Consider the following 12,331-nt stretch of genomic DNA (forward strand, 5'->3'; position numbering starts at 1 on the left):
GGTTGTGTTCAGAGGGAGAGTGTATTGAAAAAGAAGGTGTGTGGTTGAAGGTTGAAGGCTGACAAAGAAAGCAAAAAGGATGGATGAAAAGGATGAGACAATATCAAGCAAGGCCCTTTGTCGTGAGGAGCGTTGAGATTAATTCCCATCTGCCAGCTGGCGAGCAGTGGCAGACAGTTCTGCGCAGGTGTTCGGCACTGGCAGGCAGAAATTGGCGGCCACCACCACTCATAACAAACAATTCTCTCCAGGCTGTTGACTTCTGCAACCTGAACCTTTCAAACACTTCAACTTTTGCAGTCAGCTCACCAACTTGCGAAATGTCTGGCCACGTACCCTCCTCGTGGCAAGATCTTCCTCTCATGGGAGAAGTAGGAAACCTCTGGTGCGTTATCATGCCCATCGCCATCGTCGACCCGAACCATACTGACTATTATTTTCATCCAAAGCCCTCGCCTCCCAGAGCCCGTGAAGAGCAAGAGGCCCGCTTCCGAAGTCAAGAGCACGACCGTTGAGGAAGATGGCATCCCCGACCCCCTCATGGTTCCCGAGGTTGCTCCCGCACTCCTCAAATACGAAAACCATCAATGGGCTTGCTGGTCCTGCAGAATCAAGTTCTTCGTCGCCATCAAGGACCTGATGCCGCCACTCAAGCGATCCAAGCCCAATAACAGACTCGCTGGCATCAAGGATCCGGCTGTGCGAGATTTCATCATCGCCGCTGAGGAGCGACTCGCGAAAGCCAAGAGCGGCAAAGCGCCCGAAGAGAAGCCAAAGTGCACCTACCCCACCAAGTTTGAGGACATTGGTAAGTGTAGATCTATTCGTCCATTGAACATTTGCTAATATCTGTGCAGATTTCTCCACTGCCACTGTCATGACGACTGAGGAAGACTTCGCGGCATTTTTGGAGGAGCACCCCTTTGGCCTCAAGGAGCCCAAGGAAGGGTCAGTGCGCAGGATGTTTTATGTGGATGAATGTACTAAGTTTCGATGTTCAGGCTCCTGCTCAGGCGATCTGTTCCGCGATACATTTGAGCAAGCTGCGACGAGCAAGCCAGCGCTGTTGAAGACGCTGCAGTTTCTGGAGGATATCTTGACGGTAAAGGCGGAACAGCTTGGCGGATTGAGATGACTGTAAGGAATCATGTGGCAAAACAGCAACGTGATACGATCAAGACTTGGAAGCTTTTTGGGTTGTCGGCCGAGGCTTGACGTTGTGCCTATCACTAGAGGAGAGTATATTCATCAGCATGAAGGACGATCGACTAGAGACCGAGGACATGAAATCGAACTGATTAACAAATTCATTGCACTCAACATCACAAAGTGTCGCTAACTATCTCACAGACCCTTTCTCGTCAGACCCAACTTCATCAAACTCCACATCCATGACCTCGACTTTCCGCCACCGCTTCGTCCCAACAACCCTCTAACCATCTTATCGGTTGTATCTCCTCCACCTCCACCATTTCCATTTTGATCCCAATGACCCAGGACATGGTCAAGCAAGGTCGTGTTCCCAACAGCGCCACCGAAAATGTTCAGCAGAGAACCTTGATCAGCATCCAACAGACCGCCGACGACATCACCAAGCAGCGAGATGATAGGGAACGTGAATGGAATATGTTTCTTGTTCAAGACACCCTCGATATACTTGATGTGTTGACCATTGGCCATGGTTGAGTTTCCGGTTGCGTTGAACGCCATGTAGCCCTTGCTAAGGGCGACCTTCTGGCTGTCGAGGATATCCGAAAGATTGGGTATCAGCTCGTCGAAGAAAAAATTCCCCTCGAAGGGAACTGTGTTGTTGCCCGGCCAGAGTTGCAAGTCATAGATGTTGATAAGACCGACTCTTGTCTCGCCGGTCATGACGTTGAAGGTCAAGTTTCCAAGTCCGAGGCGGAGAACACCAGAGTTGGGGATGTTCAGATGGCCCTTCATGTTGTACTTGGTCGTACGGTTCGACTTGAGGTCAAATTCCAGATCATTGAGGGCGAATCCAGCGAGGTACGTGAGAGAAGGGATCTCGATTGTCTTTTTCAGGCTGCGGTGGTACTTCAAGGTCCCGAGGTGAATCTCAGGCTTACCCTCCAGCGACAGCTCGACTTTGGGCTTGTCAAAGAACTCGTTGAACCATGCCAGAAGTTCCTTATGGTCAGTGACCTCCATCGTCTGGTTCACGATAGAGACCTCCGTCTTGTGGTTGAGATGGAGGTTTGGGAGCCTGAGCTTCAGAAACGAGGCCATGGGATGCGTCTCCTTGTTGTACAGGTCCAAATCGACAGGCTTCAGAGTCGCAGCTAATGGCGTTTTCAGCGACGTGTTGATACTCATCTGGACATAGTCTGGCGAGATGACTTGCAGAGCGCCGCCTTCGATGGGTAGTTTTTGGCCGTTGAGGATGTTTTGGACGATCGCAGGAATTATGACGGTGAATCTGTTGGGTTAGACATGATGCGAGATTTGAGTGTGATTGACTTACAGTAGTGGGAGTAAGATGGCAAGGAGGACAGCAATACCGAGCAAATACCACCACTTGAACTTGAAGAGATGCGCCTTTACCTTCTGCCATTTAGTCGGTCCCGGCGCAACCTTTTCGTCGCGGACATGGTCGTCAGAGGCAGTATTGTCACTCTGCGCGTCTTCAGCCGGCGCGTCTGGAGTAATGGTCTTGTCCTTTGTCGCGAGCGCTGTACCAGCCTTGGGTTCCTGTGTTGAAGCCATTTTGGAGTGAACCAAGTCTTAGCGACAGTGATGGCTAAACTTGCAACTATCACCAACGGCCTCAAGAAAGAGTAGCAGAGTCGGGAGGAACGTATTGACTGACTTGGGCCCAGATTAGTTCGACTTGATCCCACAGCACAGACACAGAAGCACGGAAATGTTATACCAGGGTCATTGCGCTAGCGATTTTCCAAACAGGGCCATCCTGGCTCGCAACGGCACCCAAATTCTGATCTTCAGCGGGGTCAAGGCACTAGCATTCAATACGAGAGCGCTGATCATTACCTTCTGAGAAGTGATGGGCGGAACTGGGACAAAGACGCATGACCACACCCTTTTCCCCCTCACTTTCTGCTTTGGTAGAGCTGAATTAAAGTGTGTGCAGAGAATTGACTTTGGGTGTGCACTCAAACAGCTTAGTTTGCGATGCGTTCCTGGATATCATGAATGTCATCAAGTGTCAAGTAAATGAATGTCACGTTGATCCATAAGGTCTGTGTGATCAGACAGCCGAACGGTCAAAGATAACGGCTGCACTGTGTGACATGACTCGGTAATGTTCAAGGTTTAGCGGAACAGGCCTGGAATTACCCGTTGAATGAGAGGAACAAGCAAGGAAAAGGTCTGGACCGTGGCCAAGCCCAGTTGCAAGGGTTCTTGTTCAGGTTACGTTCAAAGACGCTCAGCGAAGAATTACAGGGCATTGGTAACAAGGTACCGCCTAATTATTACCTGTAATCTTGAGACACTCACTATAGCAGACAGCCCGCATTCAAGTCATGTTCAACAACAGCATCAAGATCAAAACACGCCTTCAGTAATAGCAATCCAAGTAGATATTATTGGGTATCCTTCACTTCCAATATACAAAATCATTAAATAGATACATAAACTAAATTGACCATTAAAGTCATCAATTACCATATCCCTCATTACGTCCGACCCATAAGTTCCTTCAAAATAGCATGAACCAAGTCTGCAACAGTCGCAACGAGCTGGAATAGATGTTAGCAAAATGTCAATCAGTAAAACACAAATCCAATCACTTACCGGTGTCGCATCTCCAATCAGTTCCGATACTTGGTTCACAAATGCCTTGCTGAGCAAGCTCTCTGCGTTTCCTACCAGTGACAACAATCCCTTGACTGTCTTGGGTGTAAGGAAGGGCATGATCTGGTCAATAATGCCCTTGATGTCAATCTTCTTGAGCGCATTGAGCAAAGGCTTCACTGCGTCCACAAGACCAGAGAGATCAAGACCATCTAACTCTTCCAGAATAGGCTCAATGATCTCAAACAAACTCTCCAGATCAACCTTGTTCAGTACCTCAATCAGTGGTACAGCGCCCGAGATAAGCGTGTGTGTCTGGTTGACGAATTTGCTGGTGAGAAGATCTTCTGCATTATCAACCAGCCCAACAATTCCCTTGACCGACTTGGGCGTCAACAAAGGTTTGATCGCATCGATCAATCCCGCCAGATCAATGTCATCCAGAGAATCCAGCAGTGGCATTATCTTGCCAACCAGCTTGGTGAGATCAATCTTCGTGAGTGCGTTCAGAAGAGGCTTTACCTTTTTGATGAGGTCGCCAAAGTCAATCTCGCCAAGTGCTTCAAGCAAAGGTGAGAGTTGCTTGATGAGCTTCTTGAGATCAATGTCGCCCAGAGCTGAAACCAGCGGTACTGCGTCGCCAATGAGTGTTTGTGTCTGGTTGACGAACTTGGGCGTGAGGAGATCTTCAGCGTTTCCGAGAAGCTCCATGATGCCCTTGATGCCCTTTGGTGAGAGTAGAGGTGCGATGGCGTCAAACAAGCCCTTGATGTCCAGGCTACTGATCTCATCCAGTAATGGCGACAGTTGCTTCACAAGCTTGGCAAGATCGATCTTTCCAATCTCCTTCAGCAAAGGTGATACTTGGTCGATAAGATCAGGAAGATCAAGTTCACTGAGTGAAGAGATCAAAGGAACAGCACCAGTGATGAGCGTCTGGGTCTCGTTGACGAACTTCTTGGTCAACAACCCTTCAGCATTATCCAGCAGTCCAACGATACCCTTGACAGAATCCTTTGTGAGGAGTGGTGCCACGGCGCTCAACAAACCCTCGAGATCAAGCTTGCCAAGCATCTTCAAGAGCGGGCCAACTTGATCAAGGAGGTCCTCAAGGTTCAGCTTGGAAAGGCTAGTGAGGAGTGGCGAAGCCTTGGAGATAAGACCCTTTGTTTGAGATACAAAGTCCTTGGTAAGCAAGTTCTCCGCATTGTCGAGCAATCCGATAATGCCCTTGATGGAGTCCTTGGTGAGCAAGGGCTGCACAGCACTCAGAAGCTCGTCCAGCTTCAACTTGCCGACCTGCTTCAAGAGCGGCCCGACTTGGTCGAGCAAGTTTGCCAGATCAGCCTTGTCCAAACTGTTCAGAAGTGGCGCAGCCTTAGCAATCAAGAGCTTCGTCTGAGAGACAAAGTCTTTAGTGAGGAGATTCTCAGCGTTGTTGAGAAGACTAATGATGCCATTGATGGAATTCTTCGTGAGCAAGGGCTGGACGGCACTCAAGAGTTCATCCAACTTCAACTTGCCGACTTGCTTCAGTAGCGGGCCAACCTGATCAAGCAAGCTCGCGAGATCGGCCTTGTCCAAGCTGCTCAGTAGAGGCGCGGCCTTGGCAATCAAGAGCTTCGTCTGTGACACGAAATCCTTGGTAAGGAGATTCTCGGCATTATTGAGAAGACCAACGATGCCGTTGATGGAGTTCTTCGTCAGAAGAGGTCGCACTGCGCTGAGGATGTCCTCTAGCTTGAGCTTGCTAACCTCCTTGAGAAGTGGACCAACTTGATCGAGCAGACCCTTCAGGTCAGCATCGTCAAGACTGTCAAGTAGAGGTGACGCTTTCGAGATCAAAGACTTGGTCTGGGACACGAAATCCTTGGTGAGTAGATTCTCGGCGTTACCAAGAAGACTGACCAGTCCCTTGACCGAGTCCTTGGTAAGGAGCGGTGCGATCGCATCAATCAGACTCTTGAGATCAAGCTTACCCAAGCTAGTTAGAAGAGGACTGGCGTTGGAGATGAGTTTCTTGGTGTCTGAAACAAAGTCCTTTGTCAAAAGATCCTCAGCGTTGCCCAACAGGCCGATAATACCCTTCATAGACTCCTTTGTCAAAAGAGGTCTGAGCGAGTCAAGAACACCTGCGAGATCAATCTTTCCAAGGCTGTTGATGAGGGGACCAGCGCTCGTAAGAAGTGTCTTGATGTTCTTGACGGTTTCCTTGGAAAGAAGGTCTTCTGCATTGTTGAGCAAGCCGACGAGACCCTGGATAGCGTCCTTCTTCAAGATAGGACTCAAGGCGTCTAGGATGCCCTTCAAGTCGAGATCCGATAGCTTGTCAATCAACGGTGACGCGCTTGTCAGAAGAGTCTTGATGCTCTTGACTGTTTCCTTGGAGAGAAGGTCTTCGGCATTGCCGAGGAGTCCGACAAGACCTTGGATCGCTTCCTTCTTGAGGATGGGGCTAAGGGCATCAAGTACACCCTTCAGATCGATATCCGCAAGCTTATCAATGAGAGGTGATGCTTGAGACAAGAGAGTCTTGATACTCTTGACAGTCTCCTTGGACAGCAAATCCTCGGCGTTGTTCAAGAGACCAACAAGACCTTGAATAGCCTCCTTCTTCAGGATGGGGCTCAAAGCGTCCAGTACACCCTTGAGATCAACATCAGATAGTTTCTCGATCAGTGGAGAAGCTTCATTGAGGAGGGTCTTGATGCTCTTCACGGTCTCCTTGGACAACAAGTCTTCTGCATTGTTGAGCAGTCCAACGAGTCCTTGGATAGCCTCCTTCTTCAGAATGGGGCTCAGCGCATCAAGGACACCCTTGAGATCAACATCACCGAGCTTGTCGATCAAGGGCGATGCAGCGCCAATGAGATCTTGAGTCTGGTCCACAAACTTGGGCGTCAAGAGGCTCTCGGCGTTCTTGAGTAGACTCAAGATACCCTTGATAGAATCGTCCTTGAGAAGCGGCTGCACCGCCTTGAGGACTTGTTCAAGGTTGAGCTTGGTAAGCTGTTCCAAGAGTGGCGCGATGTCCTTGATGATGGGACTGACTTCGCCAAGAAGATCTTGAATCTCGTCGACAGTCTTGGCTGTCAAGAGATTGCTGGCGTTCTTGAGAAGAGTGACAATACCCTGGATAGCCTCTTTCTTGAGAAGAGGGTCCAAAGCTTGAAGAATGCCTGCGATGTCGAGATCGGTAAGCTTCTTGAGGAGAGGAGAAAGCTCATCAAGGAGAGGCGAAACGTCGCCAATGAGTGTCTTGGTCTCCTTGACAAATTGAGGAGTCAAGAGTGTGGCGCCGTTGGTGAGAAGACCCTCGATGTTCTTGAGGTTGTCATCGGTGAGAAGCTTGAGCACCTTTGACACGATGCCAGCAATGTTGACGCCCTTGATCTCATCGACGAGATCTTTGAGGTTGAGTTCGCCGACCAGGTCCAGAAGTGGTCCTGCCTTGGCAAGAAGGTTTCTGACTTGGTTTGGCGCGGGAGGCTTGAGAGTTGCTGCGAGATAGACCATGGCATCATGGAAGGCTTGGAGGAACTCGGGCGACAGCAGGTCACCCAGAGCTTTGAAGAGATCCTTGACATCGCCCAGGGCATCTGTCAATCCCTTGAGGCCAGACCCTAAATCTCCAAGACCGTCAAGTCCAGGAATAGCGGCAATTCTAGACCCTCCATCATCAGAATCCGAGTCGTCTGAATTGGAATCGGAATTGGAGCCAGAACCAGATTTTGAGCCGCCGCCCGCTGTGCTGTTTTGTCGTCTGATGAGAACGGGCGCGCGAGGAAAGGCGTTGCTCTTAAGCAGTGTGTTTAGCTCTTTGAGTGCATCCGTGAGTTCAGAGCGAGGAACAAGGGCGAGATTGTGCTTCTCCAATAGCTGAACCAATTCGCCCGATAGTTCGGGCGAAGAGACAGTCCTTAGCGGTTCGGGAGCAGCAAGACTGAACGACGCAAGAGTCGCGAGGAAAAGCTTGAAGAACCTCATCTTGTTTGCAATATCTTAGAGTTAATTGCAAGCAAGCGAAAGAAACTGGTTCGGCACCTCTTGTTTTGCTTGAAAAAGGTAACGTCAGGGAGATAATCGCCCAGGATTGTTGGCAGGCTCTCTTTATCTTAGCCACTCATCAGAGACGCTTTTTTGCTTTTTAGAGATGCATTCTCGAGCTATCTATCTGTAGTCTACAGTACGGATACGTTAGCGTCGTCCTTAACCCCAGACTGGGAAATTGGACTATGGATCCGTCGAGACGATCGTTTCCCCTTTTGTAAGCGAAGCACCGAATGCCCCCTGCATCTCGCAAACTATTGCGCTTTGGGCACCTCGAGAGGGTTGCATCGCTACAAGGTGCCCAGGCCAAGTCGGTATGACCCGCGCCTGACCTACAGGGAAGTTCTTGTTTGTTTTGTGCTTGGACGATGATCAAGATGCAACTGTGATGGCTGTGATATGCGCCACTTGTCAGTGCGCGACGGGACGTTTGTCCGTTACATAGGGCGACCCGTGGAAAGTTTACAGGGTGGAAGAATTGAGTTTGTTCACAACGAGGTGGTCGGGCACTTTTAATGAGGGAAACTGTCATTGGACAAGAAAAGATTGATATTGAATTGAAATCATCGTGTGAGACATGGACATCTCGATAATGAAAGGAGCTTGTGGCCGTTACAAACTAACGTGCAGCCTTGAAGTCTACTCCTCCCACCCTGTTAACGACTCCTACGCGGTGGTAATAAGTGCTAGATCTAATATACGGATCCAGCTTCCAGTAGTTAAGCTGAAGCAACTCAGCCAACTCATCTCGTCTAACGCTCGTCTCTTCTCCGGCTTCCGTGCCACTGTTCAACGTGATCCATTCTGTAGTCAATCGATTGAACTGATCAATCAACTCCTCTCGCTCTATCTGTATCTTGGTCTTCTTCTCCTCCGACTGCATCCTCTCGTTCTCGCTAGGGACTGGGCTGACGTATTTGTACTCCCAGGGGTCGTCACCGCCATAGGACTTTTGCAAGTTATTCTTAGGTATGAACTTGAGAAGACCCTTGGCTCCGCTTGTGAAATGGACCTTGGAAGCGACGACGGGGTCTAACCAGTGCTTGATAACGGTCCAAACACCTGTGAATGAGTCAGAATAGAGTTCTGTCAGTGAAATTAGAATGGATTACATACCCCAGAATACAAACGGCGCGTTGTGAACGAGTACGACTCCCAGAGTCTCTGGATATCGCGTCTCGAGGACGTCGATCAGGAACTTGACCACGTGGAAATCCATGTTGCGAAGGCCGAAACCGGACAGGTCAAAAATTAGGCAGACCTTGTCGTTGGGTGCTCGAGCCATCATTCTGAGAGTCTCGATATTGTGCAGGACGTACGTCTCCATAGCTTCGGTGGTCTGCTTATGGGGATCGTGGAGTCGAACACGGATAACGTAGACAGGCTGGTTGTCTTTGTCTGTGCCTCTGACATAACTCTTGCCAGAGCGGTATTGCGCCATGAAAGCCTCTTCATCAGGTGTAAGCGAGGTCTTCAAACCGACCGCTTCGCCACCTCCGATGATAGTCTTCTGGACTTGTCGCTCTTCTCGCCAATTGATGGAGGACACAAACATGTCGACAGCCTTTACAACATCAAAGTCTCTGGCGCGAAGGAATCGGAGAAGTGTAGTGTCGGGATGGTCAGCCAAAAAGGCTTCCCACAAACTCCGACTGAAGTTCTCTGGAGACTTGTTGTTCAGATGCTGCAAGAAATCGTTTGTTTTCTCGGGAACATCCTGACAAATTGTCTGGTTTCCACAGAGACGAAGCAGGTGTACCCAAGCTTCTTGCAGACTGTGGTTCTGCTCGGCGGTGAGGTTACCGCGTGTGCCTGGCTCTGATGAGATAGACATTGTGAGATAGATTTCTGAATGATGAATATAGAGTACTGTAATGTCCAAAGCGCTTGTGTAAAAAGTTATTATGACGAGTGTGTTTGTTGTTGAGGCTGATGGCGATAAAGAACGTCCATTTATTTTGTTCCGACCGGTGGTCTTGACCAAAATCTGAATCACATCCACTATCGTATCCGAGCACACAGATGTTTCCTGTTCGTCGATCCTACTTTAGATTCCACGAGGACGGATGGCGATCTTGGTCGACGTCGTCTCGTCAGGTCGGAAAGTGGTCCTGGTTTGGGAAACAGGCCAAAGCGCACTAGACCAAGACACTGTGTGACAATCCGAGTCAAGTCAGTCAGTCAGTTAGTTTGGGGGTCCTCCAACTTCGCAGATGCAATGCTCGCAAGCTATTCACTCGGGGACTAATGCACCCCGCACTTTGACAGTAGTTTACGCGTTAGTTTTATCACATGCACGATCTACCGATTGTGGGGTTAGAAGCCAAGATGACAGAAACAGGAATGGCATGGGAGTTGGGCTGGCCTAACTTGGGTCAGGCAGATCAAAGAGGAAGGTTGATCGATGAGGGTTTTACTGACAAGATAGTAGATACAGATTGATGACGTGGTGAGTGATGGTTTGCATGATTTTTTACTGCTAGTCCGTTTTGTACTTGACGTGCAGTGTGATACACCACAGACCCGTTGGAATGGTTTGCAGGAGGCGACTATCGCGGCACAGACGTATCACCACTGTGAGGATCTCTTCGGGCAACCTACCCACCCTACTGTACAGTGAGTGACTCATCTACTGATGTAAGTATCACAAGATCAAATCAACAATAGGCAGTGTTACAAAAAAGAATCTGGGCTCTAGGGTAGTCCACGGCATGTACGTCACATCAAATCTCGGAGCTCATTGACCCGAGACATCCGTAAGATTAGCTTGTTGTACCAAGTAGACTACGCACTGATGCTCAGCGGCTCAAGTTAATGGTTCACGTGACGGTTCATATCTGTTACTCTCCTTACTTCATGTCTCTGTACATTCATTTTGAGGTTCGAAGCAGTGCCCAACAGCTTAGTGTTTAGTCAAATAATGTGTGATACAATTCTCCGATATGTTTGATCTGATCTAAACCGAGTTGACGCTTGTTGTTTGAAACATATGCCATGTTTCAAAAGGTAAAGACATCAGATGAAACATCACAGTGTCAAAAGATCGAGTTTCATTAAACAAGCAGTGTTCGACGTTATGTTCTCTCATTCAATATGTTCATGTGTGAAGAAAATATATACAATCGCCTAGACCGTTGGCTTTGCCCCGTCATCCAATCTTATCCCCAAACCTGATCAAATCATGATAGTCATGTATTCTCGCTCATCCTAATCTCCAACTTTCACAACAGCACATCGATCCCTTAGTTGAGGGCGTTGCTCACAGCGGTGTAAGCAGCCTTGGGCTGGTAGTTGCGGTCGAAGAGGAGAGGGTTAGACTCTGATCGCCACGAGTCCTTGTCAGAAACACCCCAGACGGTGATGCCAACACACTTGGGGGTTGTGAGACAAGAGTTGACAACGGTGACGTAGTCGTTGGCAGCAGCTCCATCAATGTCAAGCTCGGTAATGGCAACCTCCTTGACGTTGGCACCAGCGAGGACCTTGAGAGCGGCAGGGAAACCAGAGGCAGGGTTCCAGCCACCGGGCTTGGCAAGATGAGCCTGGGAACCGATACCGTCGATGGGAATACCCTGAGAAACCCACTTGTTGACGTGATCAACCATTCCGCGGGTAACCTTGGCGTAGTTGGCGATATCGAGGTTGTAGTCGTTGATATAGAGCTTGGCAGCTGGGTCGGCGGCGCGGGCAGCGCGGAAAGCAATACCGACAAAGTCCTCGCCGAGAACCTGGTAGAACTCACTGTTTCGCATGTTTCCGTCCTCAGCGAAGATCTCGTTGACAACGTCCCAGTGGAGGATCTTGCCCTTGTAGCGGGTGACCACGGTCTTGACGTGGTTCTCGATGACAGAGGTCATGGTGGCGCGGTCACGGATGTTCTTGACCCACTGGGGAAGCTGAGAGTACCACAGGAGAGTGTGGCCACGGATCTTCTTGCCATTGGCCTGGGCAAAGTCGACGACCTTGTCAGCGTTGCTGAAGGTGAACTGGCCACGAGAAGCTTAAAGAGAGTTAGTCAACTACTATGAGTCGTCTGCCTTGCCAGTACTTACGCTCAATGGCATCCCACTTCATACTGTTCTCGTTGGTGACCTGACCAAAGTCCTTCTTGACGATGTTGATGAGAGGGTTGTTGCTGAGATGGTAGTGGTCGATCTCAGTACCGAAGTAGATCTTGCCCTTGGCCCTGATCTTAGCGTCAAGACCAGTGGCATCAGCGTTGCCATTACCAGGAGAAGGCGTGCCGGGGTCGGGGGTAGTACCGCCGCCGTTGTCACTTCCAGGAATACACTGGTAGTAGAAGTCGTTGATCTTCTCACACTTCAAGCCAGACTGGCAAGTCGTGGAGCCAGACCAGCCGGTACCACCACCTAAAGAGCCATTAGTGTTTGGTTAGATATTTCGACCTGTGTTTGTACTTACACTGTCCCCAGATAGCAGACTGGGCAAGAGCCGCAGGGGCGAAAGCAACGACGAGTCCTAGGAAGTGCATGTTGGCTGTCTC

General features: G+C 49.6%; 5 protein-coding genes across 5 annotated transcripts; 1 reads left to right on the forward strand and 4 right to left on the reverse strand.

Moving 5' to 3' along the window:
- Positions 1-320: 320 nt before the first annotated feature.
- Positions 321-1,070, forward strand: FGSG_11308 (uncharacterized protein; the record flags this gene model as incomplete). Its single annotated transcript, XM_011327634.1, has 4 exons — positions 321-385; positions 450-808; positions 858-948; positions 989-1,070. 4 exons carry the CDS (start codon positions 321-323, stop codon positions 1,068-1,070), a joined length of 597 nt encoding a protein of 198 aa, XP_011325936.1.
- A 274-nt stretch (positions 1,071-1,344) lies between these two features.
- FGSG_11307 (uncharacterized protein) lies at positions 1,345-2,727 on the reverse strand (the record flags this gene model as incomplete). The annotated part of the gene is made up of 2 exons (XM_011327635.1): positions 1,345-2,440; positions 2,486-2,727. 2 exons carry the CDS (start codon positions 2,725-2,727, stop codon positions 1,345-1,347), a joined length of 1,338 nt encoding a protein of 445 aa, XP_011325937.1.
- A 932-nt stretch (positions 2,728-3,659) lies between these two features.
- Positions 3,660-7,764, reverse strand: FGSG_11306 (uncharacterized protein; the record flags this gene model as incomplete). The annotated part of the gene is made up of 4 exons (XM_011327636.1): positions 3,660-3,722; positions 3,778-5,076; positions 5,305-6,956; positions 7,092-7,764. 4 exons carry the CDS (start codon positions 7,762-7,764, stop codon positions 3,660-3,662), a joined length of 3,687 nt encoding a protein of 1,228 aa, XP_011325938.1.
- Positions 7,765-8,446: 682 nt separating this feature from the next.
- FGSG_11305 (uncharacterized protein) lies at positions 8,447-9,661 on the reverse strand (the record flags this gene model as incomplete). The annotated part of the gene is made up of 2 exons (XM_011327637.1): positions 8,447-8,889; positions 8,944-9,661. The coding sequence occupies 2 exons, from the start codon at positions 9,659-9,661 to the stop codon at positions 8,447-8,449; spliced, it is 1,161 nt and encodes a 386-aa protein (XP_011325939.1).
- A 1,408-nt stretch (positions 9,662-11,069) lies between these two features.
- FGSG_11304 (endo-1,4-beta-xylanase) lies at positions 11,070-12,319 on the reverse strand (the record flags this gene model as incomplete). The annotated part of the gene is made up of 3 exons (XM_011327638.1): positions 11,070-11,827; positions 11,880-12,197; positions 12,250-12,319. 3 exons carry the CDS (start codon positions 12,317-12,319, stop codon positions 11,070-11,072), a joined length of 1,146 nt encoding a protein of 381 aa, XP_011325940.1.
- Positions 12,320-12,331: the final 12 nt, after the last annotated feature.

Source organism: Fusarium graminearum, chromosome 3 (assembly GCF_000240135.3).
Source record: "Fusarium graminearum PH-1 chromosome 3, whole genome shotgun sequence".
Lineage (NCBI taxonomy): Eukaryota > Fungi > Ascomycota > Sordariomycetes > Hypocreales > Nectriaceae > Fusarium > Fusarium graminearum.